This window comes from Plecotus auritus (genome assembly GCF_963455305.1).
Source record: "Plecotus auritus genome assembly, chromosome: 6".
NCBI lineage: Eukaryota > Metazoa > Chordata > Mammalia > Chiroptera > Vespertilionidae > Plecotus > Plecotus auritus.
This window is the reverse complement of record NC_137773.1, coordinates 176479068-176494374: the sequence shown is the minus strand read 5'-3', so window position 1 is coordinate 176494374 and position 15307 is coordinate 176479068. Positions and strand designations below refer to the sequence as shown.

General features: G+C 56.9%; 1 protein-coding gene across 7 annotated transcripts in view; it reads left to right on the top strand.

Annotated features, from left to right (window-relative positions):
- DOCK3 (dedicator of cytokinesis 3) overlaps positions 1 to 15307 on the top strand; it is a 194701-nt gene that overhangs the window by 152522 nt on the left and 26872 nt on the right. For 5 of the 7 annotated variants that reach the window (XM_080671836.1, XM_080671832.1, XM_080671835.1 and 2 more), the window contains exons 28-37: positions 243 to 337; positions 2181 to 2256; positions 2758 to 2858; positions 3093 to 3151; positions 5105 to 5253; positions 7677 to 7762; positions 10173 to 10199; positions 10336 to 10431; positions 12838 to 12898; positions 13386 to 13479. In XM_080671836.1, the coding sequence (XP_080527962.1) occupies positions 243 to 337; positions 2181 to 2256; positions 2758 to 2858; positions 3093 to 3151; positions 5105 to 5253; positions 7677 to 7762; positions 10173 to 10199; positions 10336 to 10431; positions 12838 to 12898; positions 13386 to 13479 (844 nt within the window). The remainder of the gene's footprint in view (positions 1 to 242; positions 338 to 2180; positions 2257 to 2757; positions 2859 to 3092; positions 3152 to 5104; positions 5254 to 7676; positions 7763 to 10172; positions 10200 to 10335; positions 10432 to 12837; positions 12899 to 13385; positions 13480 to 15307) is intronic. The other 2 variants (XM_080671830.1, XM_080671834.1) reach the window with 1 other exon arrangement.

Below are 15307 nucleotides of genomic sequence, written 5' to 3'. Positions count from 1 at the left end.
CTCCTGGGCTTGGGGCTGTCGGCACGGGGCTGCCTCTGTGCTGCCAGTTTGGATCTGCTCCCATTCTGACCTGGGAGAGTGCCTAGAACTCCCTCTGAGAAAAGCAGCTCAAAAGGGAGCCAGACTCTAACCCGCTGGTCAGACCCACTCTCGCGTCCAGAGGCGCAGAGAGCGCTGCTGAGGAGACGCGCTGCCGTGGAAGTGGGGAGCGGGGGCCATGGCAGAGCTCCTTGTTGTTTCAGGAGTTCCTGCTGAAGATTTTCTGTGTGTTCCGGAACCTCATGAAGATGAGTGTCTTTCCTCGGGACTGGATGGTGATGAGGCTTCTCACAAGCAAGTGAGTGTGGAAGGGCCTCGCACTAGCATCCACGGAGTTGTTCTCAGACTAAGGGGAGCGTGTATGTGCAAGAGAGAAAGCAAGGAAGAGGTCAGGACCAAGGCCATGGGGACAGAGAGGAGAGGGAATGTTAAAAAAATGTTTTAGGCACAGTAAGCAGGGCTTGACCATTTACCATAAGTTTAAAGAGAAGAAAGAATCAAAGGTAGTTGTTTTTTTTTGTGTGTGTGTGGTTTTTTTTTAAATTGAGCCTAGGTGCCTGGCAAACGATGTCGCGGGGAGGGGAGAAAAGGAGATGCTGAGGGTGTGCAATGTCATACCCAGAGGAGGGTCTTTCTGAGGGAGCCTGTTTAGTGGCCCATTGGCTTCTGAGGCTCTAGTTTCCTAGGCAACCCCCCCCACCCCCAACGCAGTGTCTGCGTTGTCTGCCAAACACTGCTTGCCTCCCTGCCGGAGCTTCTGACTGACAAACCAGAGAAGTGATGCCGGAGGTGAGTGCATTCCACCTGGTCTCCCTCCACTCGGGACGGCCACTGGCCGCGCCTCCTCCCGCTGACCAGCCTTCCATGTTGGCATCACGCGGTATATAGAGAGATTACTTAAGTTCGCTGTTAGCAAGGTGTCAGCGTGGTCTTTGCTCTTCATACCTGGGATCGTGCCCTTTCTTCTGTATTCAGAACCGCAGGCATTTTATACAGAACAGAGCAGAAGAGTGCTTATAATCAGAGTTACGCAGATATCTCCTCACGGTGGGTTTTCCACTTGACTCCCTCTCGTTTCCGTCTCTCAGCTCTACTCAGAGCTCCCAGGCTCCCAGCCTATCCTGCAAGCGCAGCCTCTTCTTTTAAGGCTTTTTAAAAAGATATGTTTTTATTGATTTCAGAGAGGAAGGCAGAGGGGGAAAGAGATAGAACATCAGTGATGAGAGAGAATCATTGATTGGCTGCCTCCTGCCCGCCCCTCAGTGGGGATCGAGCCCGTAACCCAGGCATGGTCCCTGACCGGGAATTGAACCCTGACCCCCTGGTTCATAGGTCAATGCTCAACCCCTGAGCCATGCCGAGCCGGGCTCTTTTAAGGCTTTTCCCTTTCAGATGTGCCAGCCCCTCTGCTGGTGGCGTCGTCTCCCTGACTCACTGTCTTTGCCTTCCTCCTCGCCTGCACCAGAGCCCTGTGGTCATTGTTAGATAGCCACAATGCCGGGCAGCGTGGGCCCTGTCATCAGGTCCTCACCTGCCTCTTCCGTTTCACTCCCTCTCTGCCCCAACCTGTGCCCTTGGCTCCAGCAGGCCAGCCCCTCATCACCCGTATATGTGCCCGAACTAAAATTAACAGTGATATTCTACACCAAAGGCTGGAGTCAAATGACTTAGAGATGAAAATACAGACATTTAATAACTACAAACCCCCATTAGCATGAAAGAGAAATAAAATTATCCTCTAAGTCCTCTGGTGGTTATAATGTATGTTCATTACCCAAAAGTCCCCCAAATACTAGAATCACTCTTTGAACTGGAAGAAACTTTAAAAAACCATCAAACCCCGCCCGCCCCCTTTTATAGGCAGGGAAACGGGCCCACACAGGAGTACCCAGGCCCGGGCATGGCAGAGCGGGGCCTAGAACCCACTATTGCTCTGTGCTGTTCGGCCGACAACGGGGCGTTGCTCCCAGACTGATTTTCTGTGGCGGTTGTACCATCTGTCTGTCTCCTTTATGGTCCCGTCTCACTGAGAGCACATTGTACCCAAGACGTTTGCACACAGGCCGTAGACAGTTGATGCTAAGCTATCAGATGCCCTTGTGCGTTGTTAACTCGGCCAACACCTTGTTCCCTCCCTGCAGCGTCATCGTCACCACCGTGCAGTACCTGTCCTCCGCCCTGCACAAGAACTTCACAGAGACGGACTTCGACTTCAAGGTGGGGCTCCTGAGACCAGCGCCATCTTTTAATGACCCTCGGGAGCTAAAAACCACGCTCATAGTTTGTTTTTGTTTCACTTAAAACAGCTATTGCATTTTGCTTACAATTTTACAGGTCAGGCATTTGAAAAAGACTCAGCTACGTGTCAGCTCGAGGGCTGGGGAAAGCTCGCTGATTTTTTTATTATTATTATTATTAACATGTTCGTAGTATCAGACGGCTTCCAAGCTTGACAGTGACTAGAATATCACCTAGAGCGAGCTCCGCTTCGGGAGGTGTTGGGAGCCAGACGGCCCTGAGTATGCTTCCCAGGCCAGAATTAACACTGTTGGCTTCAGAGGAGTCAGAAAAGAGGGAAAAACCATTTGCAAAGATATTTAAAAAGAAAAAAACCAAGATCTCAAGTTGTAAAATGAATTCTGTGCTACATGCGTGTGTTTGGAATCTGTCTTGCGAGGCTAAGGACGCGGGCTGCCACATGTCCCTCTCTTCCTCTAGGTGTGGAATTCTTATTTTAGCCTGGCAGTTCTGTTCATAAACCAGCCAAGCCTCCAGCTAGAAATCATCACTTCAGCCAAGAGGAAGAAGATTCTAGATAAGTAAGACATATGTCTCGTCCCTCCTTCCCACATGCCCAGGCGGGCTTGTGTTCTTACGGGAGGCCCTGCAGACGGCCACAGGCTCCCGGGGCAGCTTCCCGCGGGCCCATGAGGGGCAGCTGGCTGGGAGACGGGGCGACACTGGAAAGCGTGCTGAGGTGCTGGCCTCCCTGGGTGTAGCCTTGTCCTCCTGAACCTTCTCCCCTAATGACGGGCTCCTGTGTTCCTGTCCAGGTATGGGGACATGCGTGTGATGATGGCTTATGAACTGTTCAGCATGTGGCAGAATTTGGGTAGGTCTCCTCTCCTTATTTGTCCCTTCCGCGTCTTGCATAGCCAGATAAAAAGTGACAAGACCAGTCACTTCCCCCAGGTTTTATGAAAGTTAATTTATTTTTTTTAATTTTTTAAATATATTTTATTGATTTTTTACAGAGAGGAAGGGAGAGGGATAGAGTTAGAAACATCAATGAGAGAGAAACATCAATCAGCTGCCTCCTGCACGCCCCATACTAGGGATGTGCGCGCAACCAAGGCACGTGCCCTTGACTGGAATCGAACCTGGGACCCTTCAGTCCGCAGGCCGACGCCCTATCCACTGAGCCAAACCGGTCAGGGCTATGAAAGTTAATTTAGACCCAAGAAATCTTCCCGTGTCTTTCACATAGCACTTCAGATGGGTGGTTAGCGCCTGGGCACCAAGCCCGGGCAGGAGCGTGGGGCTGAGAACTAAGACCCCAGCGATACATATTCCGGTCCCCTTTTTGAGAACCAGCCGTCAAAGGGAAAAAAGAAGGTGAGGGCTCCGTCGTACTTTCCGGTTTGAGAGCGCCTGCCTGCGAGACCGCCCTGCTCTTCCTGCCCCGCCTGGATGTTGCAGGCTGAGGCGTAGGCCTTGGAGATGCTCAGCAGCACGTGACGAGGGCAGCTATGCATTTTAATAAAGTCTGAAGCCCTTCGTGGGTTTCTGGAGTTCAGGCAAGCAGATCACATTCCTGACACCCATGCATGAAGGGTGGATGAGGAAGGGCATTTCAGCCCGTAGGTGAGACTGGTTTTAGCTGGATGACTCTCTGTACAGCTTCTCTGACATCCACCGCTCTGGATCTGAAATTGTGGGAGCGGGGTTAGCACACCTGGATCGCCCGGTGGGTGGGTGGGTGGGTGGCCATCCTTCGGTTCTGCAGGCTTTGCTGGCCTGTCAGTGCTGGGGGCGCGCTGCTACTCTTCCTAGTAAAGTCTGTTTTCAACTGAGCTCTTGGTTCTGAAGCCTTAGGAGTGAGGGCCATAGAGTCTCCTAGTCCTTCATTGACCATCCCTGTCTCTAACACGAGAGGAACCAGCAGAGTGTGAGCCCTTCCTGCAGCAAGCACGGGGCCTTCCCCCAGGAGGGGAGGTGTGCTCCCCACGCAGGCTTCCCAGCTGCAGGCCTCTCGCTTCTGCATCGAGCACAGGAGGGGATAGACTCTGAAATGCCAGGAACACCGTGGACCAGCAGCTGCACCGAACACCACTAGGGGAATATGCACAATCAACCTCAGGGCTAACATTTGACCCTCAAATAAGCTTTTCAAATAGAAGAGATTTAAAAAGATGTCACATTTGCCTAACAAAGCCAGTCCTTCCTCACTGTTTTTGATGGAAATGGCACTTCCTGGTCCTCAAGAATGACGTGACTTTGCTGTCGCCGTGGCTGTCACACGGCCCACGGTTTGTCCCTCCTTCCTGTCTGAAGGACGCAGTAGGGCTCTGGCAGCTGGCGCACACGGGGTAGCCGCCCTGGGCTTCAGACCTCTAGTGGCTGGACCAGGGACAGAACATCCTGATCACTGAGGCCCTGGGCTAGAGGTGGGAACCCCAGGGAGTGTGCGTTGCATGTGGACGAGTTTTTTGCTAAATGACGGTTGTGAGCAGACTCGCTGCGACGGTCACAGGTTACACAGAACTCCAACCCTGGCCAGAGTGGTGAACTCTGCCCCGACCCCAGAAAGGTTTTCAGGTCGTTAGTGGAACCTCCCGGTAAATGCTTTGGAAAGGCAATTTGTGCCTGTCCAACACCTGTTTTCACGGGGCTGGGCCAGTTTTGTCCATGAATGCGCCTCAGCCAGGAGAGGGAGAATCAGAAAGCCGCGGGGGGGCCTGCTTGCTCTGATGCTTGCAGGGCCCCTCAAAGCCTGGCCCACTTGGGGCGCGTCATGAAGAGGCAGAGCAAGTATGAACACCATCTGTTGGGTTTCGTTGTTCAGGTGAACATAAGATCCACTTTATTCCGGGAATGATTGGTCCTTTTCTGGGTGTGACACTGGTCCCACAGCCAGAAGTGCGGAACATCATGATCCCCATCTTTCATGACATGATGGACTGGGAGCAGAGGAAAAACGGCAACTTCAAGCAGGTAAGGGGACACCTGGCAGTGTTGGGGGCTCCTGTGAAAGGTGCTCTCCGCCCAGGGAGGGGACTTGGGTGGCCAGGCTGAGGTTCCGTGGGGATGAGTCGTAGCTTGGCCATCTTGAATCCTGCTCAAGCGTTTTCTCTTACTTGCTGGCCAGAATTGATCTGTGGGTTTGCCTCATGAAGGGAGAGGCCAGGAAAGAATCAGAGAAAAGGCACGAGTATCATGTGAAAGGCACTTTCCGACCAAGGGGAGAATGACGGTCACCTCCCGGTTTAATCCAGGAGAGGGCCTGGGAGGGTGGTGTTTTCCTCTCTGGGGATCCCAGAGTGTGGTCCAGGCATTGCGAGGGCTGGAGCCCTGGCCCGATGGCTTCTCGCGGCTCAGGGAAGCCCAGGATTTCACAGACTCCTGCACAGGGGGTGCGTCCAGGAGGTGTACGCCTTGCCCTTGACCGCGTGGCTGCGGCTTGTCCCTCTGCACAGGTCTGCCGCCCTGAGGTGGAGGAGGGGCCCCGCCTCAGAGCTGTGTCCAGCGCAGCACTGGGCCAACCCAGGACTGTTTCCTGCTTTTCTTCCTTAGAGCCACCAGGGGTGTGGGCCAGGTGGGTTCGGGTTCGTGGAGATGCAGATCAAAGCCGACCCCCAGGGAGCACCTCCCAGGCTGGCCGGGCTGAGGACGCGCGTTAGCACCTACGGCTCCCAGTGAGGGGGCCTGGGCTCGGGGCAACATTGCTCCAGAAGCAGGCAGCTGCTCTGTCACAGGAACATGCTTGTTGCATGAATGAATAATGAGGCGGCGCTTCAGGAATATTGGTTCTAGTCATGAAAGTCACCCCTCAAACCTAATCAGTGTTGCCAGTTATGACAAGCTGTGGCTGAAGAACTTGGCATTCGACGTGGGGTCACTGGTTTTTGCTTCCACGGGTCCTCAGCACCCGGTTTGCATTCCTCAGTTTCTCCTGACTCTTTCCTGTATCGGGGCCGCAGAGGGTGATGAAGGAACGTCCCCATCCCTGCCCTCGCCAGCTCCTCTGCCCAGCATAGAGGTCTAGGCCTTGAAGCATCAGAGCTCCTGGGAGGCTTGTTGAAGTACAGACCACTGCCTCCCCGCTGCTGCGTTTCTGATGCGGTGGGAGCCTGAGAATTTGAATTTCTAACAGGATCTCTGGTGACTGGTGCAGCTGCCCCGGGGCCCATGTGGGGACTCCAGGGAACTGCTCTGCCCAGGCTTGCTGCTCCAGGCCCCTCCCCCCCTGCCCTGTCTGGGAAGCACGGTCTACCTGTGCCTGCATGCGTGAAGGGAAACCCCTTGTTACCTACCCACCGGCTTCCCTGGGGGGCGGTGCCCCTGACTGACCAATGAGACGAGACCGGCTTTGAACTGAGGGGATACCTTGGCTTCTCGGCCCGCTCTTCCTGACTTCCCTCAACCCGAGACAGGTCCCCGCCGGTGCCTCTTCTATACACAGAGAGAGTGGAGGGCGTCAGCCCTCAGGACCCCTGGCCTCAGCTTGCTGTTTCTGGTGCAGCGTATATTCAGGCAGCTCACTCATCAGGCCACACAACTGTGTGGGAGGCCGTCCCGTCCGTCTCGTTTTCTGCTCATGGGATTTCAGAAACCATAACTGCCGGCAATGCATTTCCTAATTCAGTTATTCTCTTCTTAGTTCATTGCCTTAGGGCTCTTTGGCCCTAGTGGAGTGAGAGAATGTTTCTGCTACAGCTGATTATTAAATGCAGCCATGCCCTTTTTTGTTTATATGAAATAGCTACATAAATAACGCCACGATACCACGTTGTCAAGGCTGATGAAGGTTTTAAAGATTTTCTCTCACATCACGTCCAGCTCGTCTCTCACCTCAGAGTCACCCTCATGGAGCCCGTGGGAAACGGCCGAGCACAGGGCCGCCCTGCTGAGGACCCAGGCGCCTAGGTCCTGGGGGGACAGGGGAGCCTTCTTTCCTGAAGGAGCGTCTCGAAGGAAATCCCTCCCTCAGCCCAGCCTAACGGTGGTCAGAGGGTCCCAGCCCCAGCTCCCGCCCTTTGTAACTGGCTGGCTGCAGGGTAAAATTCTAACCAAATGTGTTCTCTACATACTAATTATTTTGAATGAACATTTTTTAAGAAAGAAGAACCTTTGACAAAGGCCTCTTTTGGATCCAAAATATGTTTCTCTCCAGGGAGTCCTCGCCTTTTGCCCCTAGACTGGAAAACAGTATCTGGGGATTGTGAGTCCAGCTCTTTAAAACCACTGGAGCGGGGTCTCCCTGGCGGGGGGGGGGCAACGTGGTTTCTCGGGCTGAGATCAGAGTCCGCCTCCCTGGGGCTTATTCGGTGCAAAGGCAAAACAGGAAGGAGTCCCCGCACCCTCGCCTGCCTGCCGCAGGGTCCGCTCCAGGTCATCGAGTCTCTGCTTCCCTCTAGGTGGAGGCCGAGCTGATTGACAAGCTGGACAGCATGGTGTCGGAAGGGAAAGGCGACGAGAGCTACCGGGAGCTCTTCGGCCTGCTGTAAGCTGCGCAGCCCCAGGCACCCCGTGTTGGGGGAGGGGTGAAGAGGGCTAATGCAGGGGAGGGGTGCAGCCCCACGCTGGGCAGGCTTCAGAGGGTGGGTGTCAGGGGAGATCTGGACTGCTAGTGGGAGCAGGGACCACCTGCTGTCCATAAAGAAAGGGGCCTCATGACAGCAGGCTCTCTGAGATGGCCGTGGTTGGCGGCAGAGGCGAGAGGGCCGTTAGATGTCTTCCTAGCATGCACCGTACCCAGCTGGGCAAACCGCTCCTGGGGACTTAGTGAGGGCTCAATGCTGGAGGGGTGAAATCCGTGCTTTGTAAGAGTGTGCAGTCGGCTTGAAAAACACTGACATGGATGTTGTGACTTGAGCAAGCCATACCCCCTCTCGAGGCCAGGTGCCCTGCAAAACAGGTGATTGTACCGATGACGTCAAGGCTTCCCCCAGGTCCACCATTCATGGCTCCTGGCTTGAGTTCGTGGAGGCCAAGAGCCGTACAGGACTGACTCCGCAAGGAGGGCCTCCGGGGGCCATGGTCCTCCCAGGCAGACAGTGACGTTGGATATTTTATCTTTCTAAAAAACAAAATCTTAAGACATTGACCACTCTCGTCTCCTCCCCTCTCGTTTCCAACTTGAAGATTTTCTTTGTTTTAGTGCCCTGTTGAAGACAAGCCTGTAACATACTTTTCCAGTAATAACACTGCACATCTGCTTAGGACCTGACGTCGCACAGAAGGTGTTGACGTTTCCTGGTTAATCCTCACGGCACAGCGGGTGGCAGGCAGGGCGGGCAGGTCTGGTCCTGATGAATGGAGGTGATGAGACAGCCAGAGCCTGGCAGGCGCCCCCCTGCGGGAAGCAGCTCGGGGCGGGCCCGGCTCCGCGGGTTTGCAGGGGGCATCTTTCTGATCCGCCATGCCCACTTGGCTCCTAGAGGAGGCACGCAGTGACATGTGAATTTCTCTGAAGTTGAAGTTCTTACAGTTTGTGCAAGTGCATCCATCTCGCAGCATTTCTCTCCTAGCTGAAGCTGTTTCTAATTGTGGAATAAGACAAGGAAAGCTCCTCCGTGCCGCTAGCGGGTGGCTTGACTACAAGGGAAGACGTAGCACGGACGTAACTTGCAGTTAGGCCACCTGGCCCAGCAGTGCCTCACAAACCTTCCAAACGTGCCTGCGGGCCGGAGCCACTGGGAACGGAGCAGCGTGTCCCAGTTTGTGTTGGGGAAGCTTGTAGGTATGCTAGGAAAAGAGTAAGTGGGCCACGGGCTGGTTCGTTTAGAGAAGTCGCACCTGAACAAAAAGAAACGGGCCTCTGTAATTGTAGGATTTCTCAAAGCCCTGAACGTGCAGGGAAAGGTGAGTCTCCAAGAGGAGCGTGTTGCGCTCGGCACTTCCCATGCTTGTGTGCTCACAGAGCACCTCTCCCTGTCGCCAGGACAGCAGAGCTTTGTCGAGCCCAGTTTGGGGGCTGCTGACACAGTGGCGTTACCCACGTGGGCCAGAGGCCAGAGCCAGTGGTCCTGCCTTCTCTCCTAGTCACATGGGAAACCCTCACTTTCCCAGAAGTCTCCGCTCAGACGGTCATCCTCATTGCAGCATTCATAGCTGCCAGGCTGTGGCTGTGAGTCCCCAGTGGTGTGCCCGTAGCGCGGCCTGTCACTCCAGGTGACTTTTCATGAGCTGAAGGGGCAAGGGACCGTGTGGCAGGGAGCCGGGAGAGGCCTGTGGAAGGCAGAGCTCTCAGAAGCCAGCTTTTTGGAGAAGCGGAGGCCGCCCTGAGGTAGCAGGGCCTGGGGCTGCGGTGAGAAGACCTGGGCGTTCGCCCTGGCTCTGGCACGTTTTGCACGGAGCATCTCCCGACGGTAGAGGTGGCTGGTGTAGCTCCGGGAGCCGAGCTGGGCCCTCGCGCCAGGCGGGAATCTCACTTGTGCGTGAAAGGTTGATTTGTATGTTTGCTGAAGATGGCGCTAAGCCAGGGGTGGGCAAACTTTTTGACTCGAGGGCCACAGTGGGTTCTTAAACTGGGCCGGAGGGCCGGAACAAAAGCATGGATGGAGTGTTTGTGTGAACTAATATAAATTCAAAGTAAAGGAGCGGAGGGGAGAGCAAGAGAACCGGATAGAACAGCCGGATCCGGCCCGCGGGCCGTAGTTTGCCCACGGCTGCCTAAGCAGTGATCGCAGCGGTCAGCCAGTTGGCAAAGCCAGGCCCGGCCCTCGGTGGCCTCTCACTCAGCTGCCGCTTCAGAGCAGACCTCGGCGTGCACTGGGCGGGGCCAGGCTCTGACCTCCCTCCCTCGGTGCAGTGGCATTCTTGGGATCTCGTACAGCAAAATGGAAAAGCTGTTTATTCGCTGTTGCCGGGTCAGTAATTGCCTTGTCCTTGCTTTGTGCTGCGTGGAGTAGAACCCAGCTGTTTGGGCCCTACCCCAGGTAAGGCTGCGGTGCGGTGCGGTGCGGTGCGGTGCGGGCCGTCTCCAGGTCTGCGGGCCCGGCCTCTAGCTCTCGCTCCTGTGCCCGGAAGCTCATGAATTGCGTGTTGTGCTTGTTCCCCTCACTCGCCGCACAGCCTGCTGGAGAAGATTGAACAGGAAACATGGCGGGAGACCGGCATCTCCTTTGTGACCTCCGTCACTCGCCTCATGGAGCGCCTTCTGGACTACAGGTATCCGCTCAGGCCCCTCCGGCCGCAGGAGACCTCTAGCGAGGGCATCCCTTGACCTGAAAGCGGAGACCGGGTGCCCCCCGGGGAGGACTGTGTTGGTGTTGCATGCCATCACCAGTCATTGAGAACCTACTGATGGCCAAAGCAGGGTGGTGGGGGGGGGGGGCTGCCTCCTGGGGCCCCTCCTGATAGGCGGGCACATGTTGCCAGGAAACACCCAGAACATGCAGCCATCTGGCTGTCCGTCAGAGGAGCGGGCTCAGCAGGGAGGAGAGGAAAGCAAGGCGGGGACGAGCTGTAGGTCCTCGGTGTGGCCTTCCTCAGCCTGTGGCAGGTGCGCAGGGAGTGTTGCCTGGGACAGAAGTGTGACCCAGAAGGACTTGCGGTTGGCGTGTCCATGGTCCGGGGACCCCACTTTTCCATGCCTGCCCCCTCTGCCTGGGGTCTGTTCACGTCTGTCCTTCGGTGCTGGCGTGAGCAGGCAGAGGAAGCAGACCATGACCGAGCGCAGGGTCTTCCCGCTCTGTTCGATCTGGGAGTGCGTGGGAAACGGGCTTTTGCGTGCACACCTGCCTGCTCCATCACCTCATGGCTTTGGAATTCGCCTGAAAGTGACAGTGGAGCTGCCGCGACAGCCTTGGTTGTCCTCTCGGCAGAGTGCAGTGCAGCGGCTCGGGGGCCCTGGGACCTCAGAGGGAGGTGCCAGGAGAGGAAACAGCCCGAGCAGTAGCTCTGTCTCCTCTGCGCTGCAAGACCCGGGCGCACCAGGGAGCCTTTTTACCCAAGCACCAGAGCATGTGAGCGAGGTTAGCCCAGTCGCTGCTGCGCAGGAGAAGGTGCTGCTGTGCCACGGCTCTTGCTGTGCGGGGGCTCGGTGCCCAGGGCAGGGCTGGGTACGGAGATGGAATTCTCGAGAGAAGTGCTCGCATCTTGAGCTTCCCTCTTCCTGTAGCGCAGTTGTGCTTGTGTGAGCTTCACACCCTTGTTCCTGGGCCTCATGAGGTCACAGGTGGCCTTGGGGAGCCCCTGGTGGACAGAGGACTGACTTGTTCACAGCAGAGACTGGGATGGCCTCGTCTCCTGCACCTGCCGTCACCCGGGAGGCCGGGCGGACAGCGATCCTAACGGCTGGCCCTCCCCTGTGGCCTGGGAAAGAGCAGGCGCTGCGTCTTAGGCCCCGGCCTAGTTCTAGCTGCTTGTGGGACGGCTCCGCCTTCTTGCACAAGCAGCTCAGACGCGTGGCCAAACCAGTTTTGTTCTCCCCGCTTCTGTCTCAGTGGTAGTACCTGCAACACGCAGTTCACTCTTTCCCAGGACACGAGAGGCTCTTTGTAAACGGGGCTTCGCCCACGTCTCCAGCCCTATCTCCTGCCAGTCCCCGCCCCCCACGCCCTGCAGCCCAGCCTCCCAGTGTGGTTCTTTGTTCGCACCCCAATCGCGAAGGCTTCCCAGGAGCTTAGCCGGCTGTCTGCACACCTCTTTCGGAGCATGCGTCACCTGGATGATGACCTGTGTCACCTTTCTAACTCATCCAGCAGAAGAGAGCCAGCTCCTTGCGGACAGGAGCCTGGGCCTTGTCTGCCTGGCTCCCCGTGTGGAGTCTGGAGAGTCCCTGGCAGGTGCATAGCACAGGTTATGGATTGGATAAACTTACTGTAAGGTTATGCAGGAGCCAAGAAGTCTCTTCTACCCCCGTGCATTTAGTTCGACAGGAACTTACTAAGAGAATAGCTGTTTAGAGCCAAGTATATACTATACATACATACATTTACAAATAAGCACTAGGTTGTACTCCAGAATGCCTTGAACCTACAGTGTGAGAGCTTTATACCGGCATGAACCGTAGGTTCTCAGTATAGGTACTCAGTATAGGTACTCAGTATAGGTACTCAGTATAGGTACTCAGAGAAGCACCTCTTCAACTCTGTGTTAATGTCTTCAACTTCTGCACGAACCCCAGACATTCTGCGTTGGATATAAAGATGCTCATTGGTAGCAGCTGTGTTTCCCGCTTTAGGAAGCCGAGCCCCAGAAGGACTCTCGTGGTCCCTGAACAGACAGCACAGAGCCAGGGTTGCCGGGCCCTTGGGCTCTATCAGAACCTCCACCTGGAGGAGGCAGCTGGAGGCCCCGGAGCCTTCCGTTGCCAGCCCCCTGCCGTCACACGGGCTGCCCAGCCGCAGGGGCAGGCACAGGCAGCCCTGCACACAGCCACAGCCGGAGGCTGCACAGCCTCTTAGAAAAGAGTCTTCCTGCTCGTCTGCCGGGGGACGCATCGGGAAAGCCGTTCGGTTGGAGAGCACCCCAGTGGGTTGGGCGCAGCAATGCCTCCGGAGGACTGCAGCTGTGCACGTGGTCCCGCGGCCCGCCTCACGCCACGGGCACTCACCTGCGCTCTCCTTCCAGGGACTGCATGAAAGGAGAGGAGACGGAGAACAAGAAGGTCGGCTGCACGGTTAACCTGATGGTGAGAGAACATGCCCTTCCCCCGTCTGCTAGTGGGTCACCCTGCCCGGCAGTGCGATTGGCTCAGCCTCCTCCAGCACACGGCTGTCAGCCACGAGTGTCGTCTGGACATCCCATTCCGGGCCTCTTGGAGCGCACATCTCCCCAGGCCTGTTCCCGCTGGGAAAGGAATGAAATGAGCTTCTCTTTGGACAGAGCTCTAGCCCGGCCTCTTGGGGTCCCACCCGCCCTGACATACCCTAGCTCCCAGCCTGCCCTGACCCCCGTCTGCACTGGCACTCCTCCTCCTCAAGGCTCCCCAAGACCTGCCGTGGCTCCACCCCGAGCTGGCGTGCCCCCGGCGGGCCCTGTCTTTTTCTGGTTGGTGCCTCCGCAGCTGCCGCCCTGCCGCCCGGCACCCCAGGGCTGCGGCCAGCTGCCGGGAGCTCAGGGAGGGCCTCCGCCGTGGCAGCCTCGCCCACCTGTGTGTATTTCCTTCTCTCCTACAGAACTTCTACAAATCGGAGATTAACAAAGAAGAGATGTATATTCGCTACATCCATAAGCTTTGTGACATGCATTTGCAGGCGGAGAACTACACAGGTGAGCGGGAGAGGGAGCCGGGCCTCGCGGTGAGGACCGACTGGACGGATAAGCACAGCTGGCAGCCATGGCGCTGGCTGGCGTCTGCCGGACCTTAGCAGAATGCTGGGCCTGGCTGCCCCCCACCTCCCTCCTTTCCCAGCCCCTTGGTAACGCGGTGGGGAAAGCAGGCGGAACTCCCACCTGTGCCTGGTGCCCTGTTCTCTGCCCGCGGCTGCTGTTCCAGTCTCCATGCCTCCCACCCCCCCACCCCCCTGAGGCCTCCTGGGTGACTTGCGGGCTCTGCTGCTCCAGGTGAGAGCGTCCTGAGCCCTGCCCCCCCTCACGCAGAGCCTTTCTAAGCCCCTGCACAGCGGGCACCGGGTGCGGCCATGACACAGGAGCACGTGCCTCGCCCTGGGCTTCCAGACCACACAGCGTGGAGCTCCCGGGGGTCGTGGACAGGGCTTCCTGACCGCCCTTCCGCTGCACCTCCATTTAACCCACGACAGGCCTTTCCTCACAGAACACGTTGAAAAGCATTTGACTGCCCTGCTCTGAGTCAGGAGTCCGCCCTTCACCTTTGCCATAGTTACCCCCCCGCCCCCCCGCCCAGCCACCTTCTTCGCTGTGACCAGCTGCTACATCTCAGCCCTTGGGCCACAGGGCTTACATGTGTGTGCTAGACAGGAAATCCAAGCCATCACCCACAAACATGGATAAAATTAGACGGACTTATGGAAACAGAATCCTTTTTCCTTATCTCTCGATGTTAGAGTGATGGGCACAGAAGCCACCTGTTCTGACTGCACGGCCTGGCAAGAATTAAGAGATGACAGGACTGACTCCCCTTCTCTGCGTCCACTTCCACCCGTGACCCTAGCACCCTCCAAGAGAACGTGTTGTTTCCTAAGCTTCAGAGGCAGGACTTGAGGGCCCAGGGGCTTGTCTCGGAGAGAAAAGGCTCCCCCCGTCCAGGAGGAGGCCTGTGCCTCCCGGCGCAGGAGGGTCCCGGGGCCCGAGGACAGGCAGAGCGGCAAGGGTGAGGAGGAGCCCGGAGAGTCTGCAAGCGCGTGGGCCTGGCCACAATGGGAAGTGGGGCACAGAGTAATGAGAACTGAGGTTCTTAGTCGTGAGGAACAGGCCTGAGTGGGGCCTCGGAGGCCAGGCAGAAGCTAGAACTAGTTCACTTGCCAGTAAGAGATCAGCCATGAAAATGAGCAAGTAGAGCAGGAAGGAGCCGACGATGTGGTGAGGACCCCACTCTGCAGCCGTCACTCATGGTGGCCCATTCGGTGGAATTTAGGGAGCCAGGGTCTTGAGCAGCGTTTCACGTAACCTCTCTACCTGGCCCCCATGGAGGCGGTGTCGCTGGGCCTCTGCCCTGGGTCCCGATCAGCATCCGGTTCCTCTGGGATGGAGCTTCCGGCTCCAGCCACCACACCTTTATCACCACTGGCACTTCCTCTCTCCTTTTAGAAACGGGAGCAACGAGGAGAAGGTCATTCCCAGGGGCAGGCAGAGGTCAGAAAGGGAAGGTGGAGGCCGAGGCCGGCTCAGGGAGGGCAGAGAAGCCTGGTCAGTGCCCACTCCTAGCGCCAGTACCGATGAGCTTGGAAAGGAAGCTCTAGTCGCTGAGCATAAAAAGAAGAAAAAACCACCCCAGGGCGCTCACATGTCCATGTCTCCCAGAGCAAGGCACCTGTGCACCGGCTCCCGGTCGCTGGGCCAGCCTTCATGTGGAGCCAGAACAAGTGACTAGGCCGTGGGGGGAGGTGTCTCCCGGGGCCTCGGGCCCCTTCGTGCTGTGGTTCTCCGATGGCTGGGCAGCTCCTGTGTCTCCCCTTTG